Below are 18,205 nucleotides of genomic sequence, written 5' to 3' on the forward strand. Positions count from 1 at the left end.
AAGTAGAGAAGTGTTTATTGATACTAAGCTAGATGTATTTACTGGGTGTATAGAGAAAGTACCTACAGACTACTAATAATCATTGATTGCAGAAAGATACTCATCACAAATATTTATTTGTTTGAGTTTTACTACATACTAAATAGGGAAACAAATACAAACAAACGCAAAATCAAAGAAGTCCTACTTATACAAGAACTTAAACCAAAATTGAACTAATACAAAGGAACACCTTAATACCTATATTAATAACTTAGCATCCAACTGCAACACTCCCTACATTGTCATACCATTTACACTCTCGTGCCAAAGACATGTGCGTAGCAACAGTCAGTTGAAAACTCTTTTTGTAACCTGAAGATGGCCTAAGAAAGTCGCAACGTTGTTTTGTACCTTATTTTAATTGAAGTTTTGATACCCATATCAGCCGTCTTTAGAATACGTTTTTACTTCAAGTGAGTTTCTCGTCATCATAGACCGCTCGAGGGCTATCTATTCTAGTTGTCCCTAATTTTAAAGTGATAAGTTAGAAAGAAGGAATATAGCAACAACAGCAACTCTAAACAAGTGGTTTTAAACCTTTGATACAATAAATATTAAAAAGAAAATATAGTCCATTCCTCGAACATGGAAGACAGTTTCAGTGAATCATGATTGTTTTCTACAAGTCAGCACTCAAAGTTCACGTGCTGTCGATTCACACTTGAATTATTTCTTTTGATTTTCCTTCTTTCTTAAAAGACCCTCAGATTTATTTAAAGAAATTATATACGTCCATAGTACGCTGATGCCTCGTAGGTCTGATTAGGGTAACTGATATAGAATGGTCGGGAACCACTGCACTAAACAAATAATGGGATTTGACCATCACTTACAGCAAATAAAATCGGCCACAATTTGTGGATCGCGATTTATGTTTTCGTCAATGTAATGTGAGCTATAAACTATTCCCAGATCCTATAAATTTCCTATGTATTCAAAACATTTCTTAAATTTGCTGTTGTCATTCAAGTTACAGTATTATAAACCTGCAACGACTATAAATACTATTGAAAACTAGTGATCAGTGATGTCGAGAAACCCACTTGTTGAGAAATTTATATGCAAAAACGGCTCGTTTGGGTTGAGAAAATATTTTACATAGAAGAGCAAACAACGTTTCGACCTTCTTCGGTCATCGTCAAGAAGGCACCTAGTCATTACCACTTACCACCAACTCTTGGGCTACTCTTTTACCAACAAAGAGTGGAATTGACTGTGACATTATAATGCCCCCACGGTCGAGCATATGTTGGTGCAAACGGGATTCAAACCCATGACGTTCGGATTATGAGTCGAACGCCTTAATACTCTTGGCCATGCAGGGCCCGTTGTGGTCTGTTTAAACAACTTTCATGTTTTCATAAAATATAAAACAACTTGGCATGAATATGTTATTTTAGGTTAATAATATTCGTCTTAATTTTTGAACTTTCTCACCTGTTTTAAATTATTTATTTCTTTAAATTATAGCACAATGAAATATTTTTTTTACTAGAATTGCAATATTAATCAAGAGAGAGCTTGTACTCTGTTAGCAAGTAGCGTTGTCATGACAACTAACAGAAATTGAAATAGAATATGTAAATAAGCGGCGTGTTTTACGCATAGATTTTAGGCTTATAACTTATATAAAGGTATCTTGCGTGTTTAGAAGTCTGTATAATAAGTAAATAATATTATTTAATCAAAACAAACAAAATTGAAGTAGGATGTCTCATAAGTGAGTACCTTACACTGGCAGAAGTTTTAAATATATAAAATAAATAAATTTAAAAAGTAAAACAGAGTAAAGTACCAATAAACCATTTCGTAAAGTTGGTCGCATGAATAAGTTAATAAGCTAAGACTATCATATGAAAAAAACAAACAAACAACAACAACAAAAACTACCTGGTTGTAAATGAATCAAAAATGCTATACAATTAAAATAGGCATATTAATTAAACAGTTAAAGCTGATATCAAACAAAAATAAAAGTATTCCAAAAATATATGAAACTTAAAAGTACAATAATCATAGAAAAAAAAACACAGCAGGTTATTTAACTATTGCATTGGATTTTTATATTTAAGTTCTTTGAAGATAGACATAAGCAGAAATATATTTTCAACAAAAATCACTCCATCATTTTTATAATTCCAATGAACTATATACTTTTTTTCAAAATCTAGTTTTCCCTAGCTGATAGCAACAATTTGAAAACTAAAATCATTGAAACACTGTTTATTGTTGGTATTAAACATATCAAATAATTTTGTTACTGATAAGGTGAGCTTATATGCATGTAATTGTGACAAATTCAGTTTTAAAAATCATAAAAGTAGATTCATGGAAAAACAGTTGGCACATTTCTTATAATGTAATATAGCTGGGTTTTTCCAAAAAACATTAACTAAGGTTCAGATAAACAGATTTTATCATTAAAAAATTGTGCCTTTATAATATGTTTTTAAGTATTTATTGTACAGTATTGGGGGCTCTGAAGGAAACAGTAATCTAGCAACTGGATTTCAGTATTCTTCTATCATTGTAATATTATGTTTTTAGAGGAACAGATTCAACATTGAGGAAATTATTGTTTATTTGTGGCATGATGGAAACATATTGAGATACTTTCTTGTTATCTTGTATATTCATTTAGAGTCTCTTACTGTAATAGAAACAAATACCAGGTGTTGGAAAATACTGAATAAACAACATTCCTAAAGATATAATTTAATGAGCTTTTAATTTATTCATGAATATTTCCAGTTGTTTTCTCATGAAATGTTTTAATTCTTTTTGTGTCTCAAGTGCATACAATATCTTATGGGCAAAAACTCAGCAAAGTTTAAAATCTACTCTCATCAATGACTTGTCAAGTGAACGTCGATTTCCAGAAAGGGTATGTACATTATCTTGATACAGCATAAAATATTATCCATCCAAAATACAAGTAAACGATGATAATTGCTGATCAGAGTAAGATGTGTACTGGAAGGAAAGATTAAATGTGTCCTGGACATCAATTTAACTAATCAAAATGCTTTTCTTATATATTTGTTTATAAAGGTTAAAATACATCGGTTCATCAGTTGGGTGCCTTCAGTGTTACTGTTAGTATATGTCAACAAAATGTTTTATATATATCTAGACCTTTAAATGAAATGATGTATGAACAATGGTAAAGGTAAAATACAACAGTGAGATTTTAATAACCTGTTTTATTTTAGTTAGACACAACTATAAGTAACTTAAAATTCACTTATATAAACATAAATTTTTATTTTTTCCCCCTGTAGTTATATATTGCCATTATACTTTTGATAAGTGGTTAATATACTAATTAATTGAATTGTAATAATAAAGAACATTACTTTAGTGTGTTAACAACTTATGAATCAACTTCTAATAAGATTAGTCACCATCCAAACTGCTTTCTCACAGATTTAGCAAATATATGAAGCTGATACAATGTATGAATATGACTCTGATGAATAAATTGCAATATGAACATCATTCTGATGTATAATAAAGCAATGAACGTGCTTATGGTTACTGTTCAGTTGTTTCTGACCACTGAGTAGCCAGATAACAAGATGTTGATGTGAACCTCATTCTGATGTGTAATAAAGCTATGAACCTGTTTCTGGTTATTGTGGAGTTGTTTCTGACCACTGAGTAGCTATATAACAAGATGTTGATATGAACTTCATTCTGATGTACAATAAAGCAATGACGCTGCTTATGATTACTGTTGAGTTGTTTCTGACCACTGAGTACCCAGATAATAAGATGTTGATATGAACCTCATTCTGATGTACAATAAAATTATGAACCGATTTCTGGTTATTGTGGAGTTGTTTCTGACCACTGAGTAGCCAGATAAGAAGATCTTGAAAAGCTGTGTTGGTAAAATATTTATTTGTAAGTGTGTTGAAACTCCCATCACAGCCCTGTTTCACTGAAGTTTTGTCCAAGCTGAAACATATCTTCATTTGTTCTAAGGAAAATGTAATACACATTATTTCTAGGCACCATTTATAATAACCTGTTTTTGTTGTTTAATAAACTAATCAAGATGCTTCTTTTGAATAATTAAATTAATTTCTAATTGTTAATAAACATGTGTAACTCTTTGCAATGATAAACTGCACATCATTGTGTCTAAAGGATTTAGGTCTCAAAATAATTTGTATATTTTTCATCTCTTATAATGACAGTTGGAATTGTATAACCAACATGTGATGATTTATCTTTGAACGTAATTTATAGTTCTTTACTTTACAGTCATGTACAGTTATGTGAGAAAGTTAGGACACCCTATGAAAACCTGTGTATTTTTGTAACATTTTTGGATATATAGATATTTAATCTCAATTTTAACAATACTGCAAGATTATAGGAATATAACTAAACAATTAAAACTGAAGAAAAGACTTTTCAAGATCTTCTGTAAATGTAATTCTACAAAAATGCATATTCTAACTGAGGAAAAAGTTAGGACACCCCCACCTTTATTCCCACTTAAAATGGCTCAACTCACACCAGGTGCACATGATTAGAAGATCATTACTCAGCATTTTGAATGAGGCTTGCTCTATTTAAACCTCAGACATTTAGTTTGGTGTGCTCCTGACTGTTGAAGTGAGAGTGAGCACCATGGTGAGAGCAAATGAGCTGTCTGAGGCCTTCAGAAAGAAAATTGTAGCAGCCTATGAGTCTGGCAAGGGATTTATAAAGATCCCAAAAGATTTTGAAATCAGCCATTCCACTGTCTGGAAAATAGTAAACAAGTGGAAGGCTTTCAAAACAACTGCCAACATGCCCAGGTCTGGTCGTCCAAGCAAGTTCACCCCAAGAGCAGACCGCAAGATGTTAAAAGAGGTCTCCAAACACTCTAACATGTCATCACGGGACCTACAGCACTGTTGGTGTGAAAGTGCATGCCTCTACAATCAGAAAGAGACTGCATAAGTTCAACTTGCATGGAAGGTGTGCAAAAAGGAAACCTTTGCTCTCTAAGAGAAACATCAAGGCCAGACTGAAGTTTGCCAGAGAGAATGTAGACAAAGACCAGGACTTTTGGAATAATGTTCTTTGGACAGATGAGTCCAAAATTGAATTATCTGGACACCAGAACAGAGGACATGTTTGGCGTAAACCAAATACAGCATTCCAGGAAAAGAACCTCATACCAACTGTGAAGCATGGAGGTGGAAGTGTCATGGTTTGGGGCTGCTTTGCTGCAGCAGGACCTGGGCAGCTCACAATCATAGAATCCACCATGAATTCTACTGTGTATCAGAGAGTGCTTGAGGATCATGTGAGACCATCTGTACAAAAATTAAAACTGAAGCAGAACTGGACCCTGCAACAAGACAACAACCCAAAACTTACCAATAAATCCACCAAGAACTAGCTGAAAACTAAGAAATTGAGAGTCCTGGAATGGCTGAGTGAGTCAAAGCCCAGATCTTAATCCCATTGAGATGCTGTGGGGTGACTGTGGGCTGTACATGCAAGAAACCCATCAAACATCTCACAACTGAAATAATTCTGCACTGAGGAGTGGGGCAAACTTTCTTCAACCGATGTCAGAGACTGGTAGATGGCTACAAGAAGTGTCTCACTGGAGTTATTTAAAACAAAGGGGGTAAGACTAGCTATTTGGGGGTAGGGTGTCCTAACTTTTTCCTCAGTTTGAATATGCATTTTTGTAGAATTACATTTACAGAAGATCTTGAAAAGTCTTTTCTTCAGTTTTAATTGTTTAGTTATATTCCTATAATCTCTCAGTATTGTTGAAATTGAGATTAAATATCTATATATCCAAAAATGTTACACAAATACACAGGCTTTCATAGGGTGCCCTAACTTGTTCACATGATTGTAAGTGTAAAAATAATAAATTATTTTGATATTTCTCTGAATATAACAATCATGTTTAATTCTTTGTACCAAGATTTTACACAGATGTTTTTTGTCATAAAAATCCAGGCTTTGTTTCAATGCTTTGATAATACCAATATAATTTTTCTAAAAAATGTATTTTTATTACACAAAAAATATGCTTAAATGTACATTATAAAACATGAGACTTTACACAGTAAAATGTCAAATAGGTTTTGACTTGTTTAAAAGATATTTAGTTTAATATTTTTGACATAAAGTGGATGCATCAATGTATTTCAAAATGCATCTCAGTAAGATGTTACATGTTTGTCAGAGACAAACTAGCTGTGTTAAACATATATATATTTAATGTGTATATATATAGAGTGGCAAACTGGAGCATATGCTTTTAAATGTTCAGGTCAGGAAGTCGTGTGAAAAACATAGCCAATATACAAGTCACAATGGAACGGCAAGTATGAGAACTATATTTTGACATTGTTTTGTATTATGTAGTGTGATGCCATCAAAGATTGATCACTATGTGAATAGTAGGTAATGGTCTCCCCATGATGCAGAATATTAATACGTCATATCATAAATGTGAGTTCAGATTTCTAAGACAGGGATGTCTTGTTGTATTCATTGGCATTGGAAAACAATGGGATATAGATCACTTTGGGGAATCAGGACCCAGCTGTGGTAAGCAAAGTGCAGTTTGGTAACAGGTAAGGATCCACAAAAGCTATTTGTGTGTTTCAGGAAAAACTATGCAACATAATGAAAAAGGATATCCAAGTCATATGCACACAAGTTACTACCATGGGATATCCATGCATCAATCATATTCCTCAGGCAACTGGGAAATGATGCTACCATATATTATTTAAGAAGACATACAGGCTTGGTTGCCAGATGCAGCATCTATGGGTTTCTGTGTGAGCGAATTTTAGAAGTAAGCACTGGGAACTCACTGTTCTTATACACTAGATGAATTATGAAAAAACATGCAAGGATGAATTGTTTTCTTTGGGTATGACAACCTCATGATAGTTTTCCAAAATGAAAACTACACTGCAGGACTATTGTCAAGATGTGCAGTCATTAGATAGCACATGATGAAATATGGCAACATTGATTATAATAATGAGGTAAGAATCCAAAATAATTTTAATACAATCTACTCAATTTCTGTCTGTTGTATATGTATAATGTATGAGGGTGAATATGTGTATATAAATACTGCAGTGACAATCATTCATGTATGAACACATCCATCTGAAACATACTTTATCATAGGAAGGAAAATGAGTAATTCATATTTAATAGAAAATATAACTGAATTCTAATAAATGACTTTTTTATCATTTCATTAGGAAAGGGAATACATACAAGTTTTATATTGATGTAACTGTAAATATAAGTATTATCAGTAACTACAGATTCTTACTTTAGGATCAACAGGTTGCATTCAAACGTGTAGCAAAACTCTATGTGAACTACATCCAGATCATGCGTTCTTTAGAGACTTGTTACGATCAAATGGTCCACCCCCAGAAGAGAAGACTAGTTCGACAGTTGCTTGATGACACTATAGGAAGAGTACTAGAACTAAAAAGTGAAATGGTTTCCATTAAATGTTCTGATTATCATTTCTTGGACGACCTCGTTGCTGAAATGAGTCTTGTTCCAGTGAGTTTAATGTATTATTGTATTATTATTTAATTATTTTATTTAATGTATTATTCAGGCATTGAAAGAAAAATCATATTTCTAATAAATAAAAAAAATGTATGGTTCCTTTTTAGAAACTTAAATCTTATAATAGTGTTTTTGGGAAATGTTAATTAATATAACTCAGAATTAATTAAAAAACAGTACAGTTAAGTATTAAAGTTGAAATTTAAATTTATCCCACGCCTAAACAACACAGTGGTGGAAACAGTGGCATTTTGCCCATACTTCAGCTATCAGGTCAACCCCTATCATTTGGGAATAAAGTCTCTTACCCAAGAGTAATAACTAGACACAAACAAACCTCAAACCTATAATATTTTGTTTAAGAAACCATGGTGTTAACTACTGTGCCATGTCATTCCAAAGCTTAATATCACTTAATGTCACAAACTGTTGACAATGATAAAATGGATTCATTATATCTATAACAAAACCAATCTAGAGTGAACATTGTTTCTGATACAGTGATGCTAATTTAACAAAATGTACTCATTACATCTGTAAAGAAACCAATCCAGAGTGAACATTGTTTCAGATACACTTGATGTTAATTTAAAAAAAATATACTCATTACATCTGTTAAGAAATCAATCTAGAGTGAACATTGTTTCTGATACAGAGATGCTAATTTAACAAAATGTACTCATTACATCTGTAAAGAAACCAATCTAGAGTGAACATTGTTTCAGATACACTTGATGTTAATTTAAAAAAATGTACTCATTACATCTGTAAAGAAACCAATCTAGAGTGAACATTGTTTCAGATACACTTACATTAATTTAACAAAATGTACTCATTACATCTGTAAAGAAATCAATCTAGAGTGAACATTGTTTCAGATTCACTGATGTTAATTTAACAAAATGTACTCATTACATCTGCAAAGAAACCAATCTAGAGTGAACATTGTTTCAGATACAGTGATGTTAATTTAACAAAATGTACTCATTACATCTGTAAAGAAACCAATCTAGAGTGAACATTGTTTCAGATACACTTACATTAATTTAACAAAATGTACTCATTACATCTGTAAAGAAACCAATCTAGAGTGAACATTGTTTCAGATACACTTACATTAATTTAACAAAATGTACTCATTACATCTGTAAAGAAATCAATCTAGAGTGAACATTGTTTCAGATTCACTGATGTTAATTTAACAAAATGTACTCATTACATCTGCAAAGAAACCAATCTAGAGTGAACATTGTTTCAGATACAGTGATGCTAATTTAACAAAATGTACTCATTACATCTGTAAAGAAACCAATCTAGAGTGAAAATTGTTTCAGATACACTTACATTAATTTAACAAAATGTACTCATTACATCTGTAAAGAAAGCAATCTAGAGTGAACATTGTTTCAGATTCACTGATGTTAATTTAACAAAATGTACTCATTACATCTGCAAAGAAACCAATCTAGAGTGAACATTGTTTCAGATACAGTGATGCTAATTTAACAAAATGTACTCATTACATCTGTAAAGAAACCAATCTAGAGTGAACATTGTTTCAGATACACTTACATTAATTTAACAAAATGTACTCATTACATCTGTAAAGAAACCAATCTAGAGTGAACATTGTTTCAGATACACTTACATTAATTTAACAAAATGTACTCATTACATCTGTAAAGAAACCAATCTAGAGTGAACATTGTTTCAGATACACTTACATTAATTTAACAAAATGTACTCATTACATCTGTAAAGAAATCAATCTAGAGTGAACATTGTTTCAGATTCACTGATGTTAATTTAACAAAATGTACTCATTACATCTGCAAAGAAACCAATCTAGAGTGAACATTGTTTCAGATACACTGATGCTAGTTTATTAACTTTTATTAAGATGTTTTACAAATAGTGTGTTTCATTTTATAGACATCTTTAGCTACAACAGATTTTGATTAAGATACTAAACTGTTGTATATGAAACTGTATTCTCTGTACAGTGTTACTGTAATACATAACCAGTAAGAAACTGAAAGTACACTGAATACTGTTTGGTTTGTTTCCACCTAGACATATTCAGAAGACTGGTATACTAAAACTACATTAATTAATTCTTGGTTAAAAATAATTAACTTAAGATTTAATGTGATAAAACTAGTTAAGGACCTGGTTACAGTGTTGTGGATCATTAAAAAAAAAGTTCATACTGAAATCCTTAGAAATACAAAGACAGTATGGAAGTAAATCTTATGATGATAATAGAAGACTTATTGGCAGAGATTAAAGTGATTCATAAAATAGAATTTCATGTCTTATAAGAAATGTGAGAATGATTGTAGTGTAAGTTGTTTCCACTTATATCATCAGCTTGAAAATGTTAAATGATGAGTTAACTTCTCTGTAAGTGTAAAAAACACCAAAAGGTTTTGTGTGAGAAGTTGTCAATACAAACAGTAGTTTAGAGAAAAACACATTAAAATGATTAATATGCTTTCATTTTACAGTATTTTAGGCTTACCTATGAAGCAACATTTAAATAACATGACTTTTCTGTTTCAGTGCTTCCTATTTAGCTTTCAGTATTTTTAATTAAATAGTAATGTTTATGTAAGTAATTAATAACTTAATAATGTTAAACACTGATGGAATGTTATCGTAAATAAATAAACATGTTATGATTTATTATTCTAGAAATGTAATTTATAAATATATTAACTAATAATAATTACTTGTTCAATCTGATCATATCATAACAGTTGTTTTTAAAACATAATCATGTACACAGTATCTAGTTCATTCCAATGTCTATCATGTCTTATCTGGCCATCAAGTCCTGGTATTGGGTTAAAAAGGCTTGTTGCCACTGGAAATAGCAGATGTAGTGTGATTGATGTATCATAATATATTATCCTTCATTTACATTCATGCTTTGTTAGAAGTAGTTCAGGCCTATTAATATCTGATAAACACAGTTAAATAAGCAACTTTTTCAGTAATTAACAATCTTCTGACTGAATAAAGGATAAATAAGTTTTTGTAACTTTTTTAGTTAAAACAGTTTTATCGTAATACTCGTTACATTTTCAGTTAAGTTAAAGCTACACCTTTATTTACACATGCAAATTGAACACAAAGGGCAGCTTCATTGTGACTGACTAGTTTTGTAAACAATGGCAGAGATGCCAACCATTACGATTTTGGTGTATACATTACGACTATACGCTCAGACAAATATTACAACTTGTTGCAACTCCCAAATTATTATATATTATGTAGGCCTATGCAATAAAGTTATAAATTGTTCCCACAGGGCTTGAAAGGGGTGAAAAGAAAATTTTTAGTGAGATACAAATACATTTTGATAATAAATAGAAGACATAGCCCAAATTGCTACATGCGATAATCATGTTTGTGCTTGAAATAATAAAAAATATTTGTAACTTCTCAATACTGGGTACGTGGGGGAATCCATACTACGTCATCAGTGCTTGTCAGCCAATCAGCGCTCGCGCAGATGGGTATTTCTCGTTTTCTAAGCGGCATAGAAACACCAATGTGATCGTTCACAAGTTGGAAAAGAAGAGGCCTCGTTCACCAGATTGTCTTGTTTCTGACAAATCTAAAAGGACTAAAACTGTAAATCGAAAATTTAGGAAAGAGTACAGTGCAAAATATCCAGTCATTGCATCAAAAGTCAGTGACAGTCATGCGTTTTGTACAGTTTGTCACATCGATTTTTCTGTGGCGCATGGCGGGATAAACGATTGTTTCAGCCGTACAAAATCGGCATCTCACCAACAAAAGGCTGAGGCGAAGACAAAAACGATACAGATAACGACATTTATGAGTAAGAATTCAGAATATGAAACCATAAATGCAGAAGTAATGTTCACGCAATTCGTCATTGCTCATAATTTACCCCTAGCTGTAGCTGATCATGCAGGACATCTATTCAGAAAAATGTTCCCAGACTCTGATATAGCAAAAAAATATGGCTGTGCTAGAACCAAAACTACAGCCATTGTACAAATGTTGGGTTGTGAAGATGACAAAATGATTTCAAGCACACTTACTAACAGTGTTTACAGTTTAGCCACAGATGGATCCACAGACATGGATGACTCAAAACTGTATCTAGTGGTTGTACGATATCTGTACGGGTTCTGTCTACCATCATTACGCTCAGTCATTTGAAATAGTTGGCATCTCTGCAATGGTCACTAGGTCACTTTGAGAATGTTGTATATGCAAGCTTGTTGTTACACCTGTAGAATTATTGAAGTAAATGAACCTAAAAAATAACTGGAATCACTATTCTTCATTAGTTTGATATATTTGTGAATCTTGACACTAAATGATTAACCCAGGGGTTCCCAACCTTTTGGCACTCGCGATCCCTTACCTAAAAGTTTGAAACCCATGTGACCCCTACTTAGGGCTTACTATCAGCAGCTTAATTTTTCTTTTATTTTCTGTGAAGGAGAGGGAAAGAAACATCTAAAAAATATTTTAAAATTCTGTAATTATTTATTAGCAAATTCAATCACATTGGTCCAACCTGAATTCACAAAAAGAACATATATTTCTTAAAATAATATTAACATAGGTTTGAACAGCTATCCAACCTAGCTAGTGAGATGCGTGATGTTGCATTTCAGCAGCAAGCTTTGAAATTCGTGGCCGAGCGTTTGTTAGAGCCAGTCTCATGTCATCTCCAACATCCAATCTGTTCCTATTTTTAGTTTTTATATTGACAAGAGTGGAAAATCCTGCCTCACACAAGTAGGTAGAAGCAAATAGAACAAGGACACGTAAAGCTATCATGCTGACTTTGGAGTATGACTGATACATAGCGCACCAGAACTGAGTCACGGATGTCACCTTGAAGAGATCACGAGCTGAAGAGTCGTTCCTTAGATCCAGGGCCTGGCATGGCCAAGTGTGTAAGGCGTGCGACTCGTAATCCGAGGGTCGCGCTAAATATGCTCGCCCTCCCAGCTGTGGGCGTGTATAATGTGACGGTCAATCCCATTATTCGTTGGTAAAAGAGTAGCCCAAGAGTTGGTGGTGGGTGGTGATGACTAGCTGCCTTCACTCTAGTCTTACACTGCTAAATTAGGGACGGCTAGCACAGATAGCCCTCGAGTAGCTTTGTGCGAAATTCCAAAAAACAAAAACAAACCTTAGATCCAGAAATTCATCTTGGATATCATCTGGGATGCTGGATACATCAAGTTCAGTACAAAATGGGTTCCTTACCAGGGCCTCCTGTTCCTGTGATAGCTCAGGGAAGTAATGCTCGAATTCCTTTTCTAGCGACTGAAGATGTTCGGTAATTTCATCCTTGAGGAACTGATCCAGTTGGATCTGAGACTCATCCGTCACTCCACAAAGTTTTTCAAATATAGCGATGTTTCCAAGATTGGTTTTCCGACGCCAGTTCTGCAGTTTGGAAACAAAGGCCCGAAGACTATCTTGAAAAAGGAGAACATGTGTTTCCCTTCCTTGAAGCTTCAAATTGAGCTTGTTCAGCTGGTCATAAATGTCGACTAGGTACGCAACCCTTTTATTCCATGCTTCATCTTCAAAGTGAGCTACAAGATCTTTCCTTTCTTGAGTCTCCAGGAATAGCTTTATTTCATCTTTCATTTCAAAGACACGATTAATAACGTTTCCTTTCGACAACCAACGTACTGTTGTGTAGAAGAGAAGGACTTCGTGGTCAGCATTCTTGTGTTTGCATAGTTCTTTTTTAAATAGGCGAGTGTTGAGTGCTTGAGTCTTCACATAATTTACAATTTTGATTACAGATTCAAGCACTTCCTGCAGAGAGGCAGGGAGAGTCTTACTGGCGAGAGCATATTGGTGAATCATGCAGTGGATGCCCTTTGCTTGAGGTGCTAGCTTCTTCACTCTCGACTGGAATCCTGATTTCGATCCCAGCATAGCCGGTGCCCCATCCGTACAAACCCCACACACGTTTTCCCATTGAAGATCTTCATCTTGAAAAAAAGTTGAAACTTTTTCCATGACATCATCAGCTTTTGTTGTGGTTTCAAGTGCACTGCAGAATAAGAATTCGTTTTTTGATGTCACCTGAATTAATGTATCTCACGAAGACAAGCAACTGAGAACATGAACTTACATCTGTTGACTCGTCGAGCTGAAAGGAGAACAAAGGGGAACCCTTGATTTCAGTCAAAACCTGTTCCTTCACATCCATAGACATTTTAGAAATGCGCCTCTGTATAGTATTATTTGACAGGGATACTTGCTGCATCTTCTTTGCACTGGCTTCTCCAAGAATAAGATTTACTGCTTTCATCATGCAGGGTTTAAGAAGTTTTTCTCCAATCGTGTGAGGCTTTTTTTGTTTAGCAATTTCGAATGCAATCTCATATGGAGCTTCCACTATGGCTGCACTCTGCTGCTGAAATGACCCACTTCTATCGATATTTTGGCTTTTAAGACACCGTTCATGCCGTTTGAAGAAATCCAAACCCTTCTTTGCGTGTTCTGGATGTTTCGTCTCGAGATGATGCTTGAGTTTTGATGGTTTCATTGACTCTGCACTCAGGACAGCCTGGCACAAAACACACTGTGGTTTCTCGATGCCGTCGTTGGCGAGCACAGTGGTGAAGCCAATGTTGAGGTAGCATTCTGAGTATCTGCGCCGTTTAGCCATGGACACAACTCACCTCTACTGCTTACTTATCTCCTTGTTAAAATAAAATAAAAATGTTGAATAATGAACGCTTTGGCAACTGTAGATCTTACACTGACTACTTGTGGGGGGTGCATGTAGAGTATTGCGAGGGAAGGGAGCGTGGCCAGTCGCGCGATTCGTCATCCACCAATCAGCAACGGACATGTGACTCACGTGTCGACAGCGAGCACACATACACTTAATCACAGCTAAACAGACACACAAGCATACGTACATGCGCGTGCACTCACATACTCGCTACTCACTAGTACACACATACATACAGTTGCAGACACATACACATTCACTCACAGGCACGCATACATACACCCATAATATTACCTAATGACATTGAACTAACGTAGCACACATTTTGCTTTGCACCGAAACAAAAAAAATGTAAGAGCATGAAAATGTAATTGATGTAATAAAATTAATGTTATCCCAATCTACTTCTAACAAGGCTACGCGACTCCCCTGCCAAGGCTTTGCGACCCCCTAGGGGGTCGCAACCCGCCGGTTGGGGTCCCCTGGATTAACCTGAACAGTAGTAAATTAATCATAATGACAATAAATCTATGACACTAATAAACAGAAACACTTTTTTCTGTTAGTTTGTTTTTATATAACATTTATTGATTTCATTGTAATTTCAATTAATCAGTTGTACTGCATGCGACTAATCAAGGTAATTGATACTCATAGATAATGGGATTATATTGATTAATTGAACTAATCACCCAACTCTAAACAAAATAATGTATTAATGTGGTTTGTGAGCATACTGTGGGCTTATACTTTCTTGTTACATAATAATGTTTATTCTGAATTCATTCTTTGTTCTGAACATTTATTAGTTTAATACTAAACTTGGTTGATGTTGTTTGAAATTACCTTTTACATTCTGTTTATAACACCTGTTATTACCAGAGACAAACATTGCTTAATATGGGATATTATGTGAGACTGCTGATAGCATTGCCCTTCGAAGGTTGTTCACATGACATCCCATCTGTGTTGCAGTAAGAATGAACGGTCGCACGAGTAACTCTTGTCACTCTCAATATATGTGTAGTATTTTTTAATGTTAAGAAGTATGGAACTTAAACAATATAGAATTTTGTCCTTTAACATTGGTTTTCATTTTAAAGAAAGTGATAAAAGATCTTGCCAGAATAAACTTATGGAAGAGTTAGTATAATTTTATAATCCAATGTGTTTTTAACATCCAGGCAGGTGTATAAACATGATGTTTCATTGTATAATAAAGAGTATTTGTATGTTTCACTTTGTGCTAAGTTTTGCTGTTTCATTGGAGGTTAATACAGACAGTAAGATTTAGGGTATTATCTTTATTAAATCTCTGGTTATTAAACTGATTTATCTAGTGTAGCTAAAGAGTTGATTCAGTTTTACCTGAATATGCCATAGTAATAACAGTTCTATTCTATGTTATACTCAGATGTGAGTTTGAAATCCTTTTTTTTTGTATAATACACATTTGTTGAAGAGTTTTGTTAGTTTGCAGAAAGTAAATGTAGTTTCCATCATTAAACTTGTAAAATAATAAAAGAAAAACAGATTCTAATTGTTTATTTTAAGATGGCATGTACCTAATTTTTATATTTTTAGGCAGATCTCGAAATGCCCATCCCTAAGTATTTTTTGAGAGAAAAATCTGATGAGGAAATGGAAAGAGACAAAGTTCTACGGCCTATACTTGAGAGTTTGGCTGTACCTACTTATTCAGTAAGTACATTCTGTCAAAGATGAATACCTTCACACTGGCTTATCTGATCACTGCATATTTTTAATTTTAGGAGAAGAGGGATCACATATGTTGAGGGAAGAAACTATTTTACTGATTCAGGTCCTTACACTGACTTATCTTATCACCACATATTTTTAATTTTAGGGGGAAGAGGGATCACTTATGTCGAGGGAAGAAGCTGTGCTGCTGATTCAGAGACACGAAAGAGCTCGTCAAGGAAGACTACGAGCAGCTATTATGAGAGAAATTCATCAGAAGGAAGGAAAAGACTTGCATTTACCCTTAGGAAAACCAACTATTATACCTCTACAAGAAGCTGCTATTCGAATTCAAAAGGCAGGTGTTCATAGTCTGTTTTTATAATGTATCTATTAACATCATGAAGTGCAACTTGAGGCACTCACTTAGTTGATAGCATTAAGTTTTGTTGAACAGTGAACCAGGAAACAACGGGTTTACATGAGAAACTCATTAAAAATGATTGTACCTATCTGGTATAATTTGAAAGAAACATATTACTTTTCCAGGACATTTAGAAGTCTGTTAGTTTGTAGTAAAGATATTAAAGTTTTGCACACTCTGAAGAACTGTTGTAGTTATGCCCTTCATCATTAAATGTATAATATTGACTAATACAAAGTTTATCATGTATAGTGACATTATAGAAACACAGGGTCAACAAGCCTGTTATATGATATATCAAATACTGAGAGGAGAAGAAAAGATAGGATCACTATGTCATTACTTTAATGTCTTGACATTAAACATTTAAAAACGATGGGAATATGAACTAAATATGAATTACTTTGATTTCAATTAATAATTTACCCTAAGTTGATATGGAAATGAGATAATTGTGACATTATGTTTCTTATTAAACTGAACATTGAAACATAAAATGTGACATTCTCTTTTAGATAGCATGAAACTATCTAAGTATAGATCACTGGAACATTTTGTTATATGATATCACTGTAACATTTGTTGTTATGATGTTTTAAAATTGTATTGCTTAAATACATAGATGTGGAGAGGATACTGGGCCAGACAAAAAGTTGCAGAAAAGAGAGAAGAGGAACTAATATTCCTAGGAATGGTATTGTTTGATATTTAACTTTGTAAAAGTTGTGGTCACTAATGTGTTAGAATTATAACCATCTATGTTGTATATAATACAGAGAAGCTAACCACATGTTAATATTAAAGTTGTAGAGGAGAGAGAAGAGGAACTAATATTCCTAGGAATGGTATTGTTTGATATTTAACTTTGTAAAAGTTGTGGTCACTACTGTGTTAGAATTATAACCATTTACTATAAGTTTTCATATTGAGTGAAACAACTTGTTTTAAAACAGGCAAAAAGAAAACATATCATGCATACCATGTGAAAGATAATCACTTCTACTGGATCATAAGTAGATCCACAGCATGGTTTCTCTTGGTGGAGACTTATGTTTAATTACGAACTCTTATCTTTACTTTATAAACTCCAGATATAATTCTGTATTAAGAAACTATGTGTGAATTTAACAGTCAAATTTGGTTTCCATGTTGATGACACCAGTATGTCATATATGTTGTGTCACAGCATTGATTGGCTGTAACATAGAGACAGTATCAAGTCATATGGCAAAGGACATTACAGTTGGTAATCCTTTAAACTGGATGTTTGAGTCCCTGAAATATCTTTTCAGGCAGAATAAACACTATCTATTAAAGGAACAAAGCAGCTAGAACAAAACAATCTCATTGAATTTCTGGACCCCATGTACAACAGAACCTGAAAACTAAGGTTGCACTTTTGATTGTGTTCAAATGCCTTCTATAGCAAGGTGTCCTTAATAGCAAAAATGAGCCATAGAAAAACTGGATTCCATATTAATCATACTTAATTTTAGAATTTGTTTGATGTACACATTTAAAGCCATTTAGCTATATGTCAAAATCTGTTACAATTTCCTATTGTGTTAGGACAGCTCAAAGAAACTGTTTTCTCTAGACACCCTTGTCAAAGGTTTGCAAGAGGATCGAGGTGCAATTATGAGGGAAAAACAGGGTGTGAGTGTTCATGAGTTGTATGTTACTATGACATGGACTGTTGTCAACAA

At 33.6% G+C, this 18,205-nt stretch overlaps 1 protein-coding gene across 5 annotated transcripts in view; it reads left to right on the forward strand.

The window, feature by feature from the left end:
• Nucleotides 1-1,602: 1,602 nt before the first annotated feature.
• Nucleotides 1,603-18,205, forward strand: part of LOC143253490 (dynein regulatory complex protein 11) — a 49,248-nt gene continuing 32,645 nt past the window's right edge. The window contains exons 1-6 of one of the 5 annotated variants that reach the window (XR_013029672.1): nt 1,603-1,762; nt 2,836-2,926; nt 7,372-7,608; nt 15,959-16,075; nt 16,242-16,433; nt 17,122-17,193. Coding sequence is in view for 4 of the 5 variants with exons in the window: in XM_076507471.1 (XP_076363586.1) it covers nt 1,752-1,762; nt 2,836-2,926; nt 7,372-7,608; nt 15,959-16,075; nt 16,242-16,433; nt 17,122-17,193 (720 nt within the window). In the remaining variant the exon portion in view is untranslated. Of the gene's footprint in view, nt 1,763-2,835; nt 2,927-7,371; nt 7,609-14,652; nt 15,015-15,336; nt 15,518-15,958; nt 16,076-16,241; nt 16,434-17,121; nt 17,194-18,205 lie in introns of those variants that run through there. The other 4 variants (XM_076507471.1, XM_076507472.1, XM_076507473.1 and 1 more) reach the window with 4 other exon arrangements.

The sequence above is a fragment of the Tachypleus tridentatus genome, chromosome 6, assembly GCF_004210375.1.
Source record: "Tachypleus tridentatus isolate NWPU-2018 chromosome 6, ASM421037v1, whole genome shotgun sequence".
Classification (NCBI taxonomy): domain Eukaryota; kingdom Metazoa; phylum Arthropoda; class Merostomata; order Xiphosura; family Limulidae; genus Tachypleus; species Tachypleus tridentatus.